At 52.9% G+C, this 20,371-nt stretch overlaps 7 protein-coding genes across 7 annotated transcripts; 2 read left to right on the forward strand and 5 right to left on the reverse strand.

The window, feature by feature from the left end:
- Window positions 1–1,086: 1,086 nt before the first annotated feature.
- AYO21_10509 (hypothetical protein) lies at window positions 1,087–2,319 on the reverse strand (the record flags this gene model as incomplete). The annotated part of the gene is made up of 1 exon (XM_022660425.1): window positions 1,087–2,319. The coding sequence occupies one exon, from the start codon at window positions 2,317–2,319 to the stop codon at window positions 1,087–1,089; it is 1,233 nt and encodes a 410-aa protein (XP_022507259.1).
- Window positions 2,320–3,626: 1,307 nt separating this feature from the next.
- AYO21_10510 (hypothetical protein) lies at window positions 3,627–4,692 on the forward strand (the record flags this gene model as incomplete). The annotated part of the gene is made up of 3 exons (XM_022660426.1): window positions 3,627–4,180; window positions 4,326–4,381; window positions 4,454–4,692. 3 exons carry the CDS (start codon window positions 3,627–3,629, stop codon window positions 4,690–4,692), a joined length of 849 nt encoding a protein of 282 aa, XP_022507260.1.
- Window positions 4,693–5,556: 864 nt separating this feature from the next.
- Window positions 5,557–6,453, reverse strand: AYO21_10511 (hypothetical protein; the record flags this gene model as incomplete). Its single annotated transcript, XM_022660427.1, has 1 exon — window positions 5,557–6,453. One exon carries the CDS (start codon window positions 6,451–6,453, stop codon window positions 5,557–5,559), a length of 897 nt encoding a protein of 298 aa, XP_022507261.1.
- A 47-nt stretch (window positions 6,454–6,500) lies between these two features.
- AYO21_10512 (hypothetical protein) lies at window positions 6,501–7,470 on the reverse strand (the record flags this gene model as incomplete). Its single annotated transcript, XM_022660428.1, has 2 exons — window positions 6,501–6,646; window positions 6,744–7,470. The coding sequence occupies 2 exons, from the start codon at window positions 7,468–7,470 to the stop codon at window positions 6,501–6,503; spliced, it is 873 nt and encodes a 290-aa protein (XP_022507262.1).
- Window positions 7,471–11,550: 4,080 nt separating this feature from the next.
- On the reverse strand, window positions 11,551–14,031 carry AYO21_10513 (hypothetical protein; the record flags this gene model as incomplete). The annotated part of the gene is made up of 1 exon (XM_022660429.1): window positions 11,551–14,031. One exon carries the CDS (start codon window positions 14,029–14,031, stop codon window positions 11,551–11,553), a length of 2,481 nt encoding a protein of 826 aa, XP_022507263.1.
- Window positions 14,032–15,770: 1,739 nt separating this feature from the next.
- AYO21_10514 (hypothetical protein) lies at window positions 15,771–17,773 on the forward strand (the record flags this gene model as incomplete). The annotated part of the gene is made up of 5 exons (XM_022660430.1): window positions 15,771–15,993; window positions 16,046–16,225; window positions 16,276–16,419; window positions 16,513–17,454; window positions 17,616–17,773. The coding sequence occupies 5 exons, from the start codon at window positions 15,771–15,773 to the stop codon at window positions 17,771–17,773; spliced, it is 1,647 nt and encodes a 548-aa protein (XP_022507264.1).
- An 807-nt stretch (window positions 17,774–18,580) lies between these two features.
- AYO21_10515 (hypothetical protein) lies at window positions 18,581–19,260 on the reverse strand (the record flags this gene model as incomplete). Its single annotated transcript, XM_022660431.1, has 2 exons — window positions 18,581–19,108; window positions 19,186–19,260. The coding sequence occupies 2 exons, from the start codon at window positions 19,258–19,260 to the stop codon at window positions 18,581–18,583; spliced, it is 603 nt and encodes a 200-aa protein (XP_022507265.1).
- Between the last annotated feature and the right edge of the window lie 1,111 nt (window positions 19,261–20,371).

A 20,371-nucleotide genomic window follows, 5' to 3' on the forward strand; every position in this document is an offset into this window, starting at 1 on the left:
GATCGATATTTTGGCACATGTGGACGCATCACCTCAACTTCGGGAACGAACGCATCCTACACATATGTCGTGCCATCAAACTCTGGGCAGAAGATAGCTGCAGGAGTATAGCTATCCATTTTTGGAGTCTACATTGCCGACTATACTAGCCGACAGACCCCGCAGATGGAAAGAGTCACGAATTGTGATCGTTGCGCATTGATGACAAGCCATGCCAATGCTGGAACTTTTGTGGAACTTTGTTGGAGCTTTGGTCGGGGCAAAACTGTGACCCATCTGAGCCTAATCGCTCAATGATGAAAAGATCGGCAGGTCCAAGTCGCTGTCATAATGCGTACGTGGCTTTGCGATATTCATGGCCTTGCTCTACCTCGTCTATGGATCTTGGAACATCTTGCGCGCGAATATCGGTTACTCGGATGTCTGCCCTGTGGCGACTTGACTCGCCAGATGGAGAAACCGGACCCACCACCGCCAGTTGAGTCGAGGAAGAGGTCGAGGTCGAGGTCGAGGCCTCTCTGTGTCGGCAGATATGCTCTTCCGCCGCGCCGAGCAGCGCAAAGGAGCAGAGTTGGAGGTACCACCACATGATGTCCAAGCCATTTTATTGTCCCGGGCATCCTGGCCACATATAAGGTAGACGCGGAATTTCTATCACTAGGTATTTTGTAGACTCGGACGATTACCACGAACATGATAATGACAATGTCTGATGCCAATGTTAATAAAAGTGTCCACTAGGACGCAGAGTTGAGTCGAGTTGAGCCCAGACGTCCTTTTTTCCCAGGTATCGGGTCTCAGAGGATTCGTGACAGATCGATTGATAGATAGATAGATTGATAGACAGTTGGCTATATCCAAGGTACGTGCGCACATACAAACATACATTCATAGATGTATGAGAGACCAGATGTTCACAACGCGATCAAAGCAAATCGTAAAATTTGGTACATTCCCGCCACGCTCGCATTCCGCACCGTCAGGTCGAGTGTCCTGTACGTACACACATACAAGCGAATGAGGAAAATTCCGCCGGTGACTCAGTTGCTCAGTCAGTCAGTCAGTCAGTCAGTCAGTCAATCTCTCTCAAGCTCCTAGAACACCACTGACATCAGGCCAGAACCGCCGCTCGACATCTAAGACGTGCTTCCACACCGCGCGGTACACGTCCAGCTTGCGGTTGACGGCGTCCTCGCGCTCGGCCAGGAGGTCGGTCAGCTCGGCAATCTCGGCGACAAAGACCTCGAAGTCGCTGCTCGTCCAGTTGGGGATGAAGGCGTCTCGGAGGGCGCCGCCGTCCAGGTCGCTCGAGTGGCGAAGAGTATCGTTGTGGCCTTCTGTGTTGGGGGCCGTGGCTCTGTCGTTCTCGCTGTTCTTGGTACTATTTTCGTTCCCGTCCCTGCCAGTGGTCTCGTTGTCGTTGATCAGCGTGTTGACCTCACTCCCTTCCAACTCTGACATGACACCTTCCGACTTTGTCGTCTCCTTTTCGTTCCGACCCACTTCGGCAGTCGGCTTCTCCCAGAAAGACCTGGCGTAGTTCCATGCACTCAAATACACGGTCTCGGTCGCCCACAGCACAACCATACCCTCGAGCAGGCTCATGCTGGGATCGGTCCAAAATGCTCGAAACAAGTCGATGTATTGCTTTGTGGCCTGCTCAGCGGTAAACATGCCATCGGCGCGTGTGGGCGCGTCCAACTCCAGACCGTACTTGGCAGCGGTGTCGGCGAAGAATTTCAACTCGGTGTGGATGTTCTGCAAGGCGCCACTCAGACAATGGACGATGCGCCAGCGCAATGACGTCGATTTGTCCGCGACGTTTGCGTAGGGTAAGTCGACGCGGGCGATGAGAGAGCCGATGAAGCCAATGTAGGCTTGGGCGTAGAGCCGGTCCTGGGAGAGCCACCGTGATAATATGTGCTTGGGTAGTTTACCCTGTCCTGCCAGTCGAAGGAAGGGGTGTTCTGTTGCGTGCGCGAACTGTTGCGGCGCGGAAGTAAGCAGGATGTTTGTTAGCGATGGCGGTGGACCTGTGCTTATTGGGGGTGACGAGATGTATGGTTGGTTCTGGGCTTGTTGGTGAGAAGGTAGATTGTGGACGTGGCTGCTTGGGTAAAAGTACGTGGTTGTATTGCTGTAGGCGTGAGGGTTTGGTTGTTGGATGGTGTAGCTTTGAGGATTGGCCTGGCTACCCTGGCTCATGACTCCAGTCGTACCAGAAGAGACGGACATCTGGTCGCTCATGACCGATTGACGATGAATGTAGGGCCCAGGAGGGCCCTGGTGAGGGTAATAATGGGGCGAGTTGTTCCACATGGTGGGAAACTGACTGAAGAGAAGCTGGTTTGCAAGGCTGGAATGAGGCACCAAGGCTCCTGGATCCAATCTCTACGCTCCTGACCAAGATGAATCTGCGCAACAGTTGTCCTGAACCTTTCGACCGCGACACAGAGGACCGAAAAGTCCTATCCAAGTGCCAAAAGCGTCGTCGTCCCAAGGAATGCTACCAATGTCCCTTTCTTTCGTCCAAGGTTCAACGCATCTGTACAGCTCTTGAGAGACGCGCGGTCAGCAGCGGCAAGTGGAGCTTGGCCGAGATGCGGGAGTCAGCAAACCAAGAAGTCGAGCAGAGAGGCAGACCAGCGGATTGGTGTCGCCCGCTCGTGCCACTTCGAAAAGGTCCAGGAATCCGGTACGTGTCGAGCCGGTGTTGAGGTAATGCAGGTGGAGGAAGTGGCAAAAAGCACTCCTAGCCTTGCAGGAACCCTGACTACTCTAGAATGAGGAGGCGGTCGAGGTGAAACGGGAATCAACCTCCCACGGCAATGGATATGAAAGTATCTTTTTCGCTAGAACGCCCGTATCCGTCGGCTATCGGGTCTTCAGCTCGCCTCGTGTCGACGACACCCGATGATGTTGTACCCTCGTATCCAGCTCTTTCGAGGGGTCCGCGAAATTGCAGACCAAAAGCCACGAAATACGGCGTTCCTTAGGCGCAGAAGCGGCAACCAAGGGTGGAAGATAAAATGGCGATCAATTGTGGTCCACGACAATTACGTACAGAGACTCGGTTGCTGAAACGTCCTGGTCTTTGTCCTTTGTCCTCCTCTTTCTCAAGACACTGTCTGCCTCTTATTCTCTAAAGATGTACCAGGCTGGGTCGGCTCGCGGGGGGGATGAGATGTAGTTCTCTCGCGGTGGGGGCAGAGCTGCAAGTGAGCTTGACGAGTGTCCTTTCTCTGGTTGCGATTCGCCCTTCGGTCCCCCGTAGAATCCCAGAAAAGCACAAATTCGGACAATCGGGTAAGAAATCAGGATCCCGACATTGATACGGTCCAAACCCAAGTTTTTCGTGGAGTAAGTTCGGCGAGAGTCATTCTTGGGTATCGTTGACAATTCGGAAAAGAGTTTGCCGAGTTTTTCGAGGTATGTAAAGAGGGTTACCGACACCAAGGCGACATTGTCAATATCGCTCTTGTATCTTCGACTGATTGACCTCTTTCCTTTGTCTTCTGGGAGCCAATCCATTGATCATCCAATCAGCAGCCATCCCATCACTGCATAATACATCCTGAAACCCGAAGTGGACACAAATCACCCCATATCGACCCCTCCAAAAAACAATGCCTCGAGTCTTCCTGATCACCGGCACGTCAACTGGCTTCGGTCATGACTACGCCCAAGAAGTCCTGGATCGCGGCGACATTGTGGTCGCGACAGCCCGCGACCCGACCAAGCTCTCCTTCGCAAACACGACCCCCGACACATACCTGGCGCTGCGCCTCGACGTCACTGACAAGGCGTCAATCAAGCAAGCCTTCTCCGATGCACTGAAGAAATTCGGCCGCGTCGACGTCGTGGTCAATAACGCCGGGTACGGTCTCGCGGGCTGTTTCGAGGAGTGCACCGAGGAGCAAATCCGGCAGCAGATGGAGATCAACTTCTTCGGCCTCCTGGACGTCACCCGCGAGGCGCTGGAGACCATGAGGGACAAGCAAAAACCTCAGGGCGGCTTGATCCAGCAGATCACCAGCGTTGGCGGACAGCGAGGAGTGCCGTTCTTCAGCATCTACTGTGCAAGCAAGTGGGCTGTCGAGGGCTTTACGGAAGCTCTGAGCCATGAGGTGAAGCCCGAGTGGGGGATCAAGTTCACGCTGATCGAGCCAGGTGGCTTCAGGTATGTTTGGGCTCTATCTCTCCCTGCTTGTCACGGTGCGATGGTGGTTGGTTTGTGACAGATACTCGAGTTATCGCCGCCACAAACACACTGACCAGCGAAGCTCTCGTTCATTTCATGCTTGCCCCTACTAACATTCCTCCAGAACAGACTGGGCTGGTCGCTCGATGACGTTCGCAAAACGCCACCCTGCGTATGACCGTATGTCTCTTCTCATCTTGTCCCGCCTCCCCCTTAGCTCGCCCCGTCACCTATCGCTAACAGATATTTCAGACCTTGACGCCGAGAAGCATATGACCGCCCGCCATGGCAAACAGGCAGGGGACCCTAAAAAGGGCGCAAAAGCCATGTACGAGCTGGCCGTCATGCCCAACCCGCCATTGCGGGTCGCCGTCGGCACCGACGCCTACAAGGCGGTCATGAACAAGTTGGAGCAGTACGAACAGAACTACACAAAGTATGCCGAACTCAGCAACTCGACAGATGTGGACGGTTACGTGCCACCGCAATGACCGGCGAGTTCTTCACGGTAAGACACACGGGATTCCCTTGTTTTCAAGACATACGGTAGACTCGATAGAATGCATAAATACTTGGTACAGCTGATAAAGGGCCAGTAGAAGGGGTTGGCAGTGCATTCCATCAGGATCCCATTTGATCATGAACATGATGATTCCCGGGACAACCTTTTTTTGATCCCAATAGTTGTGTCCACGGTGCTCATGACGGCGTGTCTTCTTCTGGTGTGACTGCCTATATGTGACAATCAAGCACCCAGACCTGGTGAGGTCTTTTGGCCTTTCTTCAAGTGAAAATATGGGGAAAATTCTGTAATGTACATATACACATTGGTGTGAAATAAGTGAAACAACACAATCATCTGGCCCATTAGTCAATGAACTCATTTCCGATCCCATACCTTGTCGGCTTTTGTCCTCGCCCAACATTCCCCCCATGTCACGAGCACTGAGATCATCATGGCGCTGTCGCGTTCCTGTTTCCTGTGTCGAAAGGCCTGGTCCAACCTGCCGTCTTGCCTCAACACCCAAGATCGTGTACATACACAGAGAACGCCCGGTCTTTGAACTCTTCAATGTCCCATTGGATAAAGCAAATCAAAAAGAAAAGAGGCAGAAAAAGATGCAACATGAGGGGTATCTGTAACAAGGCCAAGCAAAATGCTAGAATCGGATAAAAACCCCGGCAGCATACGTATGTCAATGCTTTTGACTGTGCCATGTTTTCACTTTTCGTAGTCGAGCTGCTCATCGAGCTCGAACAATATCTGTAGCGTCGTATTCACTTTTCCCTTCCTTTTGGTCGGCGAGCAAAATCGTTGTTGCTTAAGAGTGCTCTTTATTATACTGATAGACGTTTCAAACCCGTTGTTGCTGTTGTTGCTGCGTAGCGCTAGCCAATTGATGTTTCAATGAATTAATCTCCTCTTGCATATTGTTGACCCGTTGCTCCAGGCTAGTCACATATGCCCATAGGCGCTCATCTTGCGCGAACATGACTTTGGATGTTTCTCCACTGCCATGCCCGGAATAGCCATGACTCGACAGACTATTGCTGTGAGACGACAAGGGACCACTTCCGCTCATGTGAGTCGGTGGCCCGCTAGGCTGAGTAGGGGGATGGGCCGGCCCGCTTTGACTGGGTAGAGTGTATCTTGCATCCGGCGGGTTAAGTACATGAGGAGGTGGTAGCTGTGGACCACCCGCAGGCACACCGAGAGAGGAACCTGAACCGCCTCCGGATCGTGTGTGCGATTGTGGATAAAAGGTCGTGCTTGGGGAACGGTTCCTGCCAACGCTACCTTCGCCTCCGGGGCCTTGACCGCCCCTGTGTGTTTGACCAGGAGAAAGAGGTTTGGGGCTCTCTGTCATTGGGTTCTGCGGATAAACGGTACCTGGAGCTGAAGGCCGTGAGCTGGAGGATGACCCGGTCATGGGTGGGAATGGCATTGGTGCGGCCGACGGTACGGCAGCATTGCTGGGGCCTGCATTCTGTTGGCTGAACCCGGTCCTAGGAGGAAACTGTCCACTGGCGATCCCTCCAGGGGGGCGTCCCTGTATCGGGGGATATGTGCTTGGAATTCGAGAGGTGTGGGCCGGGTCGTCTAACGTGTCATCCCCTGAAGGTGCTTGTCGACGGATACCCGGCCGTTTGTCATTTCCCTCTTCATCCTCTAGAGGCTCAGGTTCGCCATAAACCACTCCCTCCATTGACTCCTCCACGTCCACTTCTTCTTCCCCACCAAAACTGCCCATGCTGGATCTCCGGCCGGCGCAACCCCCCGGCCCTTTGTTATGGCGCGCTAATGCATCCCCCCGAGCAAACTTCCGACCACATTTAGGGCATATATGAGGCCTTTCGCCGGTATGAAGCTTGGTGTGCCGCTTGAGGTCATGAAGACGGCGAAATCGCGATGAACAGGTCGAGCAGACGTAGGGTTTTTCTTGGCTATGCGTTAACAGATGGCTCTTCAGATTGTGATGACGAGTAAACTCGGTGGCGCAATAGGGGCATCTATGTTTTTTGCTGGAAGGAGATTTTGTACCTTGGCGTGTACCGGAATGAGGCAAGCTCATCCCTCGTCTAGCAGCGTTTTCTGCTACTTGCGGCTGTAGGAAGGGGGTTGGATATGAGAGCGCCCCTGTCTTTGCGACATCGCTAGGAGAAGTCGAGCCTGCATCTGCATTCACCACCTGGCGGAGTGTGTCTTCAAGCGCGAGTGGGCTGCCCACGGTGGTGGTCATACCCGAGACCCCCGGCATGCCTTCTAGCGTGCCCAATGTCCCGCCGCTCGACATGCTTGTGGGACTGGTCAGCGCTGCATGGTTATCTCCAGTAAAAGAGCCTTCCGGAGCAGAAGCGGGCAGTTGCTGAATGTTTTCTGCGACTACAGCCAGTGGTTCACTGAGGGTAGTGGTGGGATCTGAAGGAATTTCTGGTGTTGCCTCGGGAGCTTTGCTCGTCGCAGTCTGGTCTGAGCCCATGAGCGCACTTCGGGCTTGGTGCAACGGATTTGGACTTGTTCCAGATGTTGGCGGAGGTGTAGATTGAGATGCCTTCTGTCGTTCCTCGGCGAAAGCGGCAGCGGCAGTCATGAAAGGTCCGTCGAGTCTCGGTCTCTTCCCGGGCCTCGACGACTCTTCAAAGTCGTCGCGCGAACTAGCCCGGGCTTTGGAAGGAGGTAGCCCTGAGCTGGGAGGTTTAGCGAATATGGGAGAGGTCGGAGCAGAATCCACTGGGGATAATTTAGGCTCTGGGCTGGAATCAGCCATCAAAGAGATCTGAAGTCGCAAAAGTCACTGTAACCTACGTGCAACGTCAGCGCCCAAGTTCTTCAGTCCAATGCTGCATGCATGCCACATCGCTGTTTGTATTCAACAGAGCTGGATGGGCGTCAAGGGTAGCACCAGGAGAGAAAGCAAGGAGGAGGTTTGCGACACGATTACAGAGGCTTGAGGACGGCGTACCTTTTGTAGGGCGCATAGGGTGGACAGTGCTGGGGCTTTCCTAGCTGAAAAAAGTGGGCTGAGTACGAGGCACTTCTCAGCCTCACCGCAGAGCAGGATGTCTTATTGTATAGAAGGACAAGTCGAACAATAGACGCCGACGAATGCCTGTCCCTTTCTTCTCCTATCTCTTAGACACCCAACCAAAAAGAATGCGCAGCATGTTATGTGACGCACTGTCTGAGTAGGCCAGTTTTTCAGTGGCGCTTTTCGGAGGATCGAATTGCGGACGGGTTTTCCAAGAGCTAGGCTGAGGTATATTGAAATATGTGTATTATGTGTTCGGACGAATGAACAGCTTCAACCTCAATTCAAAGAGCGAGTCCGACCGAGCTTCGAGGGAGCAAGCGAAGAGGAGAACGAATGTGCGCAACGGGCGAAAGTTGCAAAGAGGTCAGGATTCGACGGTGAGGGGAAATGGTCGAGGAATCGCGCGCCACTGAATGCGATTGGGATATAGCTTGGGGATCAGCGGCCCAGGAGAGAGAGGGTTCTGTTATTTCGCTGTGTTCAAGTCGTGTACAAAAAGGGCGAAGGGAAGGACTGAAGCGAGGAGGGTAGGAGAATAACTGGTAGGAAGGTGTGTGTTTGACGAGCGCTGTTAGGATCTCAACGGGAGAGCCGAGTTGAAATGACGAGAACGTTTGACAGTTTAGCTAGCTGCAATCTAATGGATCGCGATTGAGAGCGGGGATTCAAGTTTCGAGAATGTGAGAGGCTCGTTAGATAGAGGTTGAACTCAAAGATTGTCAAGTCGTCAGATCGTTGGCCCTCATACGACAGAATTTTTTGGTTTTTCTGGCAGACGGCTCGCGACCAGCCGAGTAAAAAAGGATGGGAGAGATGAACGACAGGACTCGTGTGGTTGTGAACCGTTCCAGTGGTCGAAGGCTGCAGGCGATGGAGATGGTGACGGTATTCGAGTGGAGCACCAGCAACAACAGCCAGCAGCAAGGAGAGGTCGAGTGGCTCAGTCAGGCAGGCCCGTGCTGAACAAACTAATAAAAGGGTCCTACTCTTGGGCGCACCCTGGCTGGTGGGTTCTGCTTGGAACGGCGTTGTGGTTTGGCTGGTGGGACTTGACTGGGCTTTGACTTGTGCTGGAGGATCCTCCGAGCCCACCGTGTTATTCTGGTTCGACGGAACAAAGAGAAGGACGGAGAGTAGAAGGATGATGAAAGAGGAAAAGAGGCGCAGGCAAACCGAATCGTGGTATGCAAGTGGGATCGGAGACTGGGGGTGGGAGGAAAAGAGGCAGGTTCAAGAAGCCCTGGCAGCTAAGGGCTGCAGGACGCTGGACGTGGATTCGTTTTAACTTGTCTCTGTTTAGCCGGGGTGGCCACAAGCGGCTTGAAGATCGCAACAGAAAACAGATAAACAGGTGGCGTCGTGGACGGAGGAGACGAGGACACTGGGCTACCCCGTAACACCCCCAATGTCGCTTAAGTCTTTAGAGCCACTGATTTGCGGTGGGATCTCTTGATTGACTTTGGACGGTTTAGATGTGGCACATGCGAGGAGCAAGAGCAGCGAGCAAGTTTGTGGAATGACGAAGAATGATTCGTGAGTTAGGAGAATTGATTGACAAACGTCCATGCGAAGGGATCAAGTGTGGAAGTGTGGCAGAAGTGGCAGAGTGGCAGTGTTGAGGAGCTTTCAGCCAGTGACGTTGCCCTATGACGCCCTGATGCCCCCTCGGCCCCAGGAACGGGTGCCCGCTGCAGGTGCAGGAGGGTGGTGGGTGGTTCAGTCATGAGGCTTGTTGACTCTGGGGGCCATACCTACGTGCCTACCTAGGTACCCATGAACCAAACATCACGTACCTACACTGCCCTCAGAGCTGCCTACATGGACGAGTAAGGATTCCTGTCCATTGGGCATGCCTCTAGTGACTTCCTCTAGGGACTATCTTCGAGCCTCCCACAAGCTCTCTAATCTCCTTGCTCTCACTTTGTCTCCTCCCTCCCAACGCTCGATTGACATCCACGGTGGAACATCCATCCATGCATCTCCCTAGGATTCCCAACTCCCGAGATGACGCCATGTCATCGGTGGCTGCTGGTGGCTGGTAAGGGCCCAGCGCAGCTTGGAGCGCCTTTGGCAATGGTTGCCCGTCTCAGCCAATCGTCCTCCCTCATCTCCAACCACACTCACCTAGGGAGCCCACCAACACCACCACCACCATCACTAGTTCGTCTTGTGAGCTAGCTCTTGGTGACCTCTCGCCAACAACGTCACACGCTCTTGGACATTGTTGGTTAGGATCCAACTCCGCTCCATTTTCTGCTTCAACTGGTTTCTCCCAAATCGTCGAGGTGCTGTCCTATTTCGGCCAGGTAATCGACTCGACTTGCAACAATCTTAAGGTCTTTTCTACGAGAACAGGCCGGGTGGCGTGCACTAAACTGGAAGAAGACCCTCCCCACGACTCATGATCGAAACAGATAGGTGAACAAGGCTTTCAGGTACCGCTGTTCTGTGGCTGACGTCCCAACGCTGACCATGCGCCCAGTCACCCAGTCTGACTGAAAACTTCCCGATCCCTTCCCTCTGAACTGTGATCTTCATTACCTTCTTAGCGGACCACCCAGGGATTACGAGTAATCTTGCCCTGTACCGAGTACGAATGTGCAGTCTTGTCGGATTTTTCTCCCAGTGACAACAGAAGGGAACACTAGATTAGACTGGGCGTCTTGGTCACCATTAGGACGTCGCACATCTCATTGGACTGTGGATGATTGCTTGGATGGCCAACCTCGCAAAGACGGCATCGATTGAATACCTCTGAGGTACCTTGTACAGGGGATTATGTTTCATGGACGGGAAAAAAGCCGTTGTTTGAGCCCTATACTCGGTGAGACATGCCTCAAGAGCATCCAAACGCGGCCACAGCACACGTCTTCGAGTCCTCGTTCCAGTACTCGTTTGTAGGCTCAAGGTGCTTCAACTGCCTAACTAGCGAGCGGAACAGGGAATACCCCCGCTGCACCCGCAGTCATCCTTGCCTGGCCTTGTGGCTTGTTAGGCTCCCCAACCTCCAGTGCGCCACTGGAAGCTGCCGGTTTCATCTAAATCCCGAGCTCGCCGATTACCCCGAGTGATGAGCCTCAAGAAAATTATCAGCCAGCCCAACGACACGCTTGTTACCAAACAGACTTGGGAGTATAATAGTGTTTTGGCAGTCACTTCCAATGTCAAATCAGATCCAGCTGCTAGCTCGGAGGATTCCAGCTGATATTACGTGGCAGTCTATCAAAATGAAATCTGCTGAGAGCTTACAACGCAGACGCAGTTGGAACTAGTAGTCTGAATTGATTGTATGAATATCTATGAAGGAGAGTTGTTGAAGGGAAGAAGTTGTGCCTTCTTAACTAGGGCTGTTACCATACCAAGTGATGGTACTGCCTCACTACAACAACCAGTGACACTACCTTAGCATAACACCAGCAGTGAATATGGGTGGTGAATCCAACTGACGCTCGGCTTCTATCACAAACGACCATTATGTCAGATAGGTAGGTCGTTTGACCGGAGGGAAGCCAAAACCCATGCCTGTTCCACAGCAAATCCTCGAAATTGTTCTTTTGGTTCTGAAACGGCAGATGCGCCGGTGCTGACCCACTCTACGCTGGTTCGTGGGCTGAGACAGTGTCCTTCAACCACTGCATCGCTGTAGCTGTGGCCGCCGCTTCGAAATCTCTGGAACTAGGGTTGGACCCAGTTGCGATGAGATCTGAGATGCGTTTTCTTTCTCGGGTCACTTCGGACAGATGACCGGATATACCAATTCAGGGACTACAGTATTATCTGGAGCCACACTATCGAACTCTGTGAACAGGCACCACTTCAGCTTGCCGTCCATGGCGTAAGTCGATCTCCAACCTTGATGCTAACAGGCGGCCAATGAGAGAAATCATCCGCCAGGTGGCCAGCTTTCAAACACATGTGTACGCCAAACCACACTCGGCCGTCCTTGCGCCTTGTCTTCGCCAATGTACTGAATGGTTCTTGCCTCCTCTGTGCGCTTTTCTGATCTACGCAAACCATTTGACATCGTTGGCATGGCCCCAGGACTTCGAAGGCATTTGCGCGGTCATTTCCAATCTGGACGCTTGCCCACTCATCCTCGATGTATGGCGACTCCATTTGCCCTCGTTCAAGGTCTTCAGCAATGACGACGTTGGCGCGGAAAGAGTCGGCGGTGACAGCCCTGCCAATGCCACCGTTCTGCTTGATGTGCTCATTCAGACGATTCACACTGGACCGAGAAACAAGTAAGATCGGGCTTTCATTGGACAAGGCGATTGATTTTCCGACCTCGGTGGCTTGTTTGCCCTGCTGCAACCCAGGCACTCGCACTTTAGCCTGCCTGATGGTACCGTCGTTAGGAAACCTCGCGAGCGTACAAGGAACCCCCAACGCTTCGGTGAAAAAGTCCACTACTTCGGGAGAAGTATAGACATGGACTTGAATATTTTCGCCACATACATTGGATGATCTATTGGTTGTGCGTTCACATTTGGTAATCGTGTCGGCGCGTATGGCGTGTGAGTCCAAACTGAGGACAAGCGTCCTTTTGTTTTGCGAAGACCCTGGTACGAACGAAACCCGAAGGACGTTCCTTTCCACGTCAATCTCAGGCCAAATGAGTGCCATCCTGGGGAAGCGCTTCTGACTCAGTGCAACGTTGGTGCCCTCGTGGACCAGACACCATTCTCGATCCCACGCAAGTCCTTTTGGTCCCACTTCCCACAGCATATCGCTTGGGACTCTATATGCTGCGCAACTTTTGATTGGGAAGACCGACAGGCTCTCTACCACGAAACTTTGTGGCCTCAAGGTTGATCCGATTACCGGTGGGTGCGTTTCCGTCTGTATCGGTCCGTCGCGGTCCATGTAGAACTCTTTGATAAACTCGAGGAAGGTCGCCACATCCTTCATGTTGCTCATTGCACCCAGACTCAGCCGGATTATACCCGTTGATCTCCCGTTGATAATGTCGTTGTCATCTCCGCACCGTTGACCTTGCGCATAATTCTGTCGCAACTCCTCCGTAGAGAGCCCCAGGTCGCGAGCGACGCCGCCAGGATTGCAAACACCCCCAGTCCTGAACTGTATACCCTTGACGATTCCAAGTTTCTCGACCTCGGCATTACTTATATATCGGCCGTGGCTGTCTCGCAGGTTGAATGCGATATTTGGTCCCTGGGTGGAAGAATCCGTAAGTGCGTCAGGATAGATAATGCAGATCCTGCTTCCGTTGGCATGGCGAAGGCTGCGCAGCTGATCTCGCAGTGCTGAGGCCAGGAAATTTGCGTGTTTCGAAACGTTATCCATGGACCCATACAGACTCCTGTGCACATGCAGGGCTGTCTGCAGTGCAATGATGCTGTGAAATGCCACAGTCCCATCCTCGAGGCTACTGTGCAACGACGGGGTTTTCTTCGCGTGCCAGCTATCACCCAGCACAGCTACCGAGTCTACCGTCCCCCCGCCAAAATAATTCCGCTGGCGGAGAACATCACCCGAGGCCTTGCGGACTATTAGAGCTCCCAGATCGGGAAACCCGAAGATCTTGTAGAAGCTCAAGGCTGTGAAGTCGGGCGCGGCTGAGTCGTCCGAAAGGTCGAGCGGAGCGGTTGATACCAGGGCGGCAGCGTCGAGGAGGGTATAAATGGGGTGGCCAGAAGGCTGCGTGGCGCCACGTATCCTCTGGATCCATTCCAGTGGCAGCCGTCGGCCGGTCATGTTTGATTGAGCAGGATAGGCAAAAAGGGACAGATCTCCTTGAATGGCAGAGGGTTGACTATCCAGAACGTCCAGCCATGCATCCACCTCTCTGTCGCTGGCAAAACAGGTTGTGTCCCTCGTCGCCAATTCTCTCACTCCAACAAGGCTCGTATGAGCTTCGACATGATAGTAATATCTGAACCCAGATGCGTAGTCTCGAAAGGCATCTCCAACGAGCTTGATGGCTGCTGTCGCATTGGGGACGAAAATCAGGTCGAACTTGTTGGGGTCAGCATTGAAGAACCGCAAGACTTGAAGACGAGCGTCATCAATTCGACGAGAGGACAGTTGCGAAGACGCTGACGCAGAGTGAGGATTGCCAAATAGGTTCCCCGTGAGCTCTTCGGAGTATCTTTGAATCAGGGATTTTGCATATAGCGTGGTCCCCGCGTGATCGAGGTAAGTCGTGTCTTTCAGTTGAGGATATTCCGCGTCTCTGATATCGTCAATGTTGGTGATGTAGCCCGTTTCCGGGTTGATTTCTGCCACAACTTGCGTTCCTCGCAGGGATGAAGCCAGTTTTGCGCCGTCTGTCATGGTGGCCATGGCCTGAATACCTGCCTATCTCGACGGGCTGATGTCGGCGGAGTTGCACCGCCCATTGATTTCTTGAAGAGACCGAATGAGCGTTGAATATATCAGCTCTGCTCCTCAGGGATTCACCCAGGCATGGAACAGAAGGAAAGGAAGCCGTAGATGTACGACGAGTACGAACTCTGATGAGCGATGAAGGGGATACAAAGGAAAAGATCAAGTCATGGAAATGGACAACGAGCGAGGTTGCAGAGGGACAACTTCGGCCTTCTCCGATACCCGATATTCCCGTCATCTGATTGGTGCGGAAACTCGCTCTTATCTCATTCTGAACGGACCAGCTGGTGCCAGTTTTTCCACTGTTCTTGTCATACTTGTTAAAAGAATGGTCAGACAAGCACTAGTCAGCCAGGAATAACTCTTTAAGGCCCATTGGTCACGGTGAATGACCGGCGACAAAGTGAGAGAGGCAGGGGCCTTCGATATACTTAAATTCCTTGAAAATGCTCACCAGGAAATACCGCAACTCACCTCTGAGACTTTCGTACATCGTGAGGGGAAACATGGTAAAGTCATGTCATGTCCAGCTGTGACCTGAGAGCAGTATCCTCATCTGCACTCAATCATTGTCGGACTGTTGAGTACAGAGCTCAATATGCCAGATTGGTGTGTCGTTTCGATCAAGGAAGAGTCTGCCCTCACACTAGATGATGCTTGAGGAATCAAAAACATTTCTGCAGCATGCCGCGAGAACGATAGTAGCCCCTATGCTTCTAAAAACGGACCACAGTCTCCGAATTCAATGGAAAAGGAGCCCAAAGGAAATGCTGACCAGGCTGCCTTAGTCCAAATCTGGCTATGAGGCTGAGCTTTGCCGAATTCGTCCATTTCCTTGGCGTCGGAGACTCTTCTCGCCTTGAGGGGATTTTCTGTTCAATATTCCCCGTGCTCTTCTCCTTTCCCCACCGATAATCCGCGATAGATGATGATGACAAAATGTACGGCGCCGATGATTTTTAAGGTCGTCAGGGTCATCAATCTACGGCATTTGGAAATGTCCCACTGCCGACACTATCCATTTCCAGCACGGAGCTCGAGAAAGCGTGCCTTGGCTCACCTTTTACCCTGCTTGGCTCGAGCATTGAGGCTAAATCGTCTTTGTTTGGGACCTTCTATCACTTGTTGGGATCATATCCCCGGACATCAAACAGGTCCATGGCCTACCATTTGGTATATCCTAGTCTGAACCTGGAATCCTGTGGCTTCAGGCCCCTGGATCACCTTTAGTTGCCATTCGACCGCCGCCAGCCAAGGGCTTTCGGGCTGACTGTCGACCTTTGAGAATGCTCCTGTACGAGGCTGTCGCTTTTGGATGTAACCGAAGTCATTGGTTATGGTTGACGATCGACCACTATCACTGCCGTGGCTGAACCTCCATGACCGACCCCAGATTCCCATTTTCTCCACTTTGAGAGGGTCCACCCTCCATACTCGTTCCTGCTTTGCAGCCCTCTCATGCCATTACCAGGTATCGCCGTGACTATCGTCGCCTCCAAGTAGGGTGATATTGGCGGTAAGCGAGGATAAATTTGCCTTCAGCATGTTGTGGTCGCGGCTGTTCCTCGGAGGTGTCCCTGCAAGGAAGAGAAACGAGAGAGGTATAAGTCCCCTCGACCGCCTTTGAGGGAGGGGAATGCTTTGCTCTCACTATCAGTGTTGTTGAAGCCGACATCGTGCTCATCATGGCTACTACCAAAATATTCAAACCCGCTACCCATGAGGTTGGAGCCTCGGATCCTATTCTCACTCGCATCGCTGAGGAAGACAAAGTGCCCTGGTTTCGCAAACGGAACTTGCGATATCTTTACTTCATGCTCTTTCCGACATGCATGGGCATTGAGTTGACTTCAGGTTTCGATTCGCAAATGATCAATGCCCTGCAGATTGTCCCGTCCTGGATTGAATGTACCACTTCTACCAGACTGATGTGCGGAAGAACCACTCTAATCTGTGGCAGACTTTGGTAACCCTCAGGGGTCTCTGAAAGGCATCATCGCCGCGGCATATTCTCTTGGAGCTATCTGCTCTCTCCCCTTCATTCCGATTGTTAATGAGAAACTGGGAAGAAGAGGGTCGATCTTCCTTGGTTCGCTCATCATGGTCGTTGGCGCCCTCATCCAAGGGTTTGCGCGCAACGGTCAGTCCTCAGGTTGAAGCTTAGTGACGGCCATGCTAACAGAGGTTCAGTTGGCATGTATATTGCTGCACGTCTCATCCTGGGGTTTGGGATCCCAACGTGCATCGTCTCTGGCTCTGCGCTGATTGGAGAACTCGGGTATCCCAAGGAACGCCCTGTATTGACATCTCTGTTCAACGTGTCCTATTTTATAGGTAAGTGTCTTTCCCGCCCAGGAAATTTCTACACATTCCTCCCGAAGAGGGTTCTTCTTCAGTCCGTATCGGCTGACAAGGAGACAATGGCAGGTCAAATTGCTGCTGCCGGAATCACTTTCGGAACGAACAGCATCGCAAGCAACTGGGCATGGCGGATTCCATCTCTGCTCCAGATGGCACCGTCAATGTTGCAGCTTTTCTTCGTCTACTTTTTGCCCGAAAGCCCACGTTGGCTGATCACAAAGGACCGCCCTGAAGAAGCGTACGACATCCTTGTCAAATATCATGCCGAAGGCGATCGTGACTCTGAGTTTGTGCGTGCGGAAATGGCTCAAATGCAGACGACGATCCGTTTGGAGCTGGAGGCATCCAGGAAATCTTGGTTGTCCGTCGTCTCTTCCGCGGGCATGCGGCGACGTGTCTTCATCTCGTCGTTCCTCGGCCTATTCACCCAGTGGTCGGGCAACACGCTAATCTCCTATTACCTTGGCGACCTGCTAGCCATGATCGGCCACACCGACAGCATCTTCAAGCAGAAGATCAATCTCGGCAACTCGTGCTGGTCCCTTGTCTGTGCCTTTACGGCCGCGATGCTGGTGACGCGCTTCAAGCGCCGGACCATGTACCTCACCTGCACGTGCAGCTTACTCGTCGTCTACATCTGCTGGACCGTGACGATGCAGCAATCCATCTCGGCCGTCGACGCTGGTCGGACAAACACCGCGGCGGGCACCGCGACCATCTTCTTCATTTTTCTCTACGCACCGTGCTACAACATCGGCTACAACGCCCTGACGTACACTTACCTCGTGGAACTCTGGCCGTACGCGGAAAGGTCTCGCGGCATCGCCGTCTTCCAACTGTTTGGCAGGCTGGCCGGGTTTTTCACCACGTTTGTCAACCCCATCGGCCTGGACAACATCAGCTGGAAGTGGCTGATCACCTACTGTTGCTGGCTGGCCTTTGAGATCTGCTTCGTGTGGTGGTTCTTCCCCGAGACCGCGGGCAGGACACTGGAGGAATTGGCCTTTTGTAAGTGTCGCCGTCCATCATCCAAAGCGGCAGCCTTCCCTCCACATCCCTTCTCTCTGTGCCCTCTCCTCCTATCATCCTTTCCCCCTCGGGCCTTCTCCTATTCAACCTTGTCCCCATGAGCCTACCAAGTTTATCTACTAACACCCCGTCCGCGACAGTGTTCGAGGACAAAGCTCTCGCCGACCAAGCCGTCGTGGCTGTCGAAAAGGTCGTGCACCACGAAGACATGGACCCCGTGGCCATGGACGTCAAGCGCGCCGAGATTGGCCACGCCGAGGTCGTCGAATCCGTTACCGAGAAGGTGACAAAGGTGTAGTGCCTACCACTGCCTATCTACCTACCTATCTACCCACCTAGAACGTAGGCAGAGATTTTTACGCAGGAATAGTTACTTGGGCCCTGAGGCTTCAGGCTTCAGGCTTCAGTTGGAGTGAATCTGGATATTTGTTGGATCTGATGCGAGCAGGCAATACCATGTGACATTCACCGAGGACGAAGAGACGGGATGGAAGCCGAAGATATGAACTAAAATGAGTCAGGATCAAATGCGGTTACGGCTGGGACGTCTATACGAGGTACTCTTCGCATCGTGTATTCCGAGTGGTACTCGACACAGGGACGGAATACCTGGTACCCTGTATATATCCATGCGTCTATACATCCCAGGCCAGACTAGCTGGACGAACGATACCTCGTAGCATGGCAGCAAATTCGTCATCTTTTATTCTGATTTTTTTCTTCTCTTTATTTAAAGATTGCTATGCAAAGTCGTTCGTTGCGCGCGCGAGAGATAGAAATGCTATGCACTATCTCATTTCCGCCCATCCGCTCCTTCAATATCTGCCGGCGGCCAATATCCTTACCCAGGTGACCAGGTGAATAGCCACGTCCGAACCGTCCAAGCCATGCCATGCCGCCCCCCCCGCAGCCAGCGTCGCCGTCGCTGCATCGCTAAAATCATCGTAAACCAATCGAGCGGCCGAACCCTCTCCGGCCGGCCTAGATTCGCAGCAGATAAAAGAAATTCGTGAGTTTTAATAGTTCTGGAGCCTAGTCCACGTCTTTGCGTGGAACTGTAACCATTGCTATGGTGTGCATGGGAGTCGGAGTCTGTCTCCTCTAATTATACGACGTATCGGTGGCGACTGCTGCTCCTCCTCGATCCAGAGCGAGAGTGTCCCCTTCGGCTGCTGTGTCGCGATCGCCTGACCTCCTTTGTGACGACGACTCTCTCGTGTCGGTGGAGGAAGAGTGCCAGCACGAAGGTGAAGAAGAAGAGGATGGTATTCATAATCCCCAGAGCCCAGGAAGCCTTCAGCATAGCGCAGTTCTTATTGAGATGTAACGCCAATGACGAACCGCTGCTCCTTCCGTAATACCCAAAGGGGCCGAGGTTGATGAAAATGGAGCCAGAGGTGAAGTTGCCGCAATCGGCGTCGTCAATGCCACGGAGTTCGACATCAGCGGCAATGAAGGCGCCCACGAAGCAAAGATCGACGAATGCGACGAAGAGGGCCGAGCGACGGGTCGATCCGAGACGGAGGAGCGTCACGATGGCCCAAGCGCAGGCTAGGACCGAGACAATAAACAATGTCAGGATGAACGACGGTGTCAGTTGGTTATTGTCATCGAAGCCATCGACGAACCATGCCTGAAGAGCACTTGTCAGTTGATGTCTACCTTGAATGGTACCTACATAGATATCTCAGGGAAAAGACAGGGACGTACCAGCATGCCAATAACAGGTATCAATGTGACAATCTCCACGAACCTCCAGAAGCAGAAGAGTAGCCCGCCGAGCATCTTGTCTCGTAGTAGCTGGGATCCAAACACTGGCTGTGTAGATAGTAGTGCGACTCAAAGACGGTGAGGCCGTCGAACAAAACTGAAGCCGATGGTGCTTCCGTCGCTTGATATTCAATGCGTGCGGGGTCGGGGTGATTGGCGAGCGCAAGTCCTGAACAGGATGTGAGAAGCGCAGGAAGCAAGTTTCTTGGAAGATTTCTCCAGCTCCGGATAGGATATACACAAAGTGCGAAACGAAGTAGAGGAGAATATTATTTGAGGGGGGGCAAGATAGGAAAGGTACGGACAAGAGGAGGCTGGGCGAGTCGTTGAGATCAAAAAGGTCTGGCCATGAGGGCGCATCCTTTATCACTCCGCACAATATCACAGAATAATAGCAGTGGCTGGGCGCCGGGTACCATGATCCATGGGGGGCATCATGGGCAAATAGTTCCCAAGCTAAGCGGTTCCACGTCGTCATCGCACATGGGGAGCCGTGGCAGCCACAGGCCCCGGCACCACCCGACAGGGGGCCAGCTGGAACAGCCGGAGGCACCTGGAGCGAACTATTGCAGGTGGAGTTCGGCAACTCATCCTTCCTGTGGCTGCGATTGGTGGCTTGCTCCCTTTACTGGCCTCTTCCTGTTTTTTCCCTCTTCGCTTCTTGCATTATTGGGATGCCACAAATCTGGGAACGAAGCCTGAACCAACAGCTCCTCCAGACCGGATCGACACCTATCACTCCTTGTATCCGTTGCAGATGGCGTATTTCGTACCTCATGCTCATCAGCGTCGCTGACAACACTTCCGGCCTGTGCAGCACGCCGTTTGAAACATGTACATGTACTCGGATGGCACGATAACTCAACACCCTTCTGCCCTCAAACGCCAACCGCCATTTTGCAATCCTCAAACCCTGCATATGTTCGTTCTAGTTGGACCGTTGGAGTCGGGAATACCGTAAAATCTGGTGCAATTTCAGTCCCACAAAATGGCGCAGGAGGCAGAAGTTGCAGGCGCGGATCGACAGCAAGGTGAACTTCCCACTGCTGAGGAGGTGCTTGCAAATCCGTCCGATCAAGAGGCCCTGGAGCTCGGCTCGCGGCTGACAGTAACAATCACAAACCAA

Source organism: Fonsecaea monophora (assembly GCF_001642475.1).
Source record: "Fonsecaea monophora strain CBS 269.37 chromosome Unknown Scaff122, whole genome shotgun sequence".
NCBI classification, from domain to species: Eukaryota; Fungi; Ascomycota; class Eurotiomycetes; order Chaetothyriales; family Herpotrichiellaceae; genus Fonsecaea; species Fonsecaea monophora.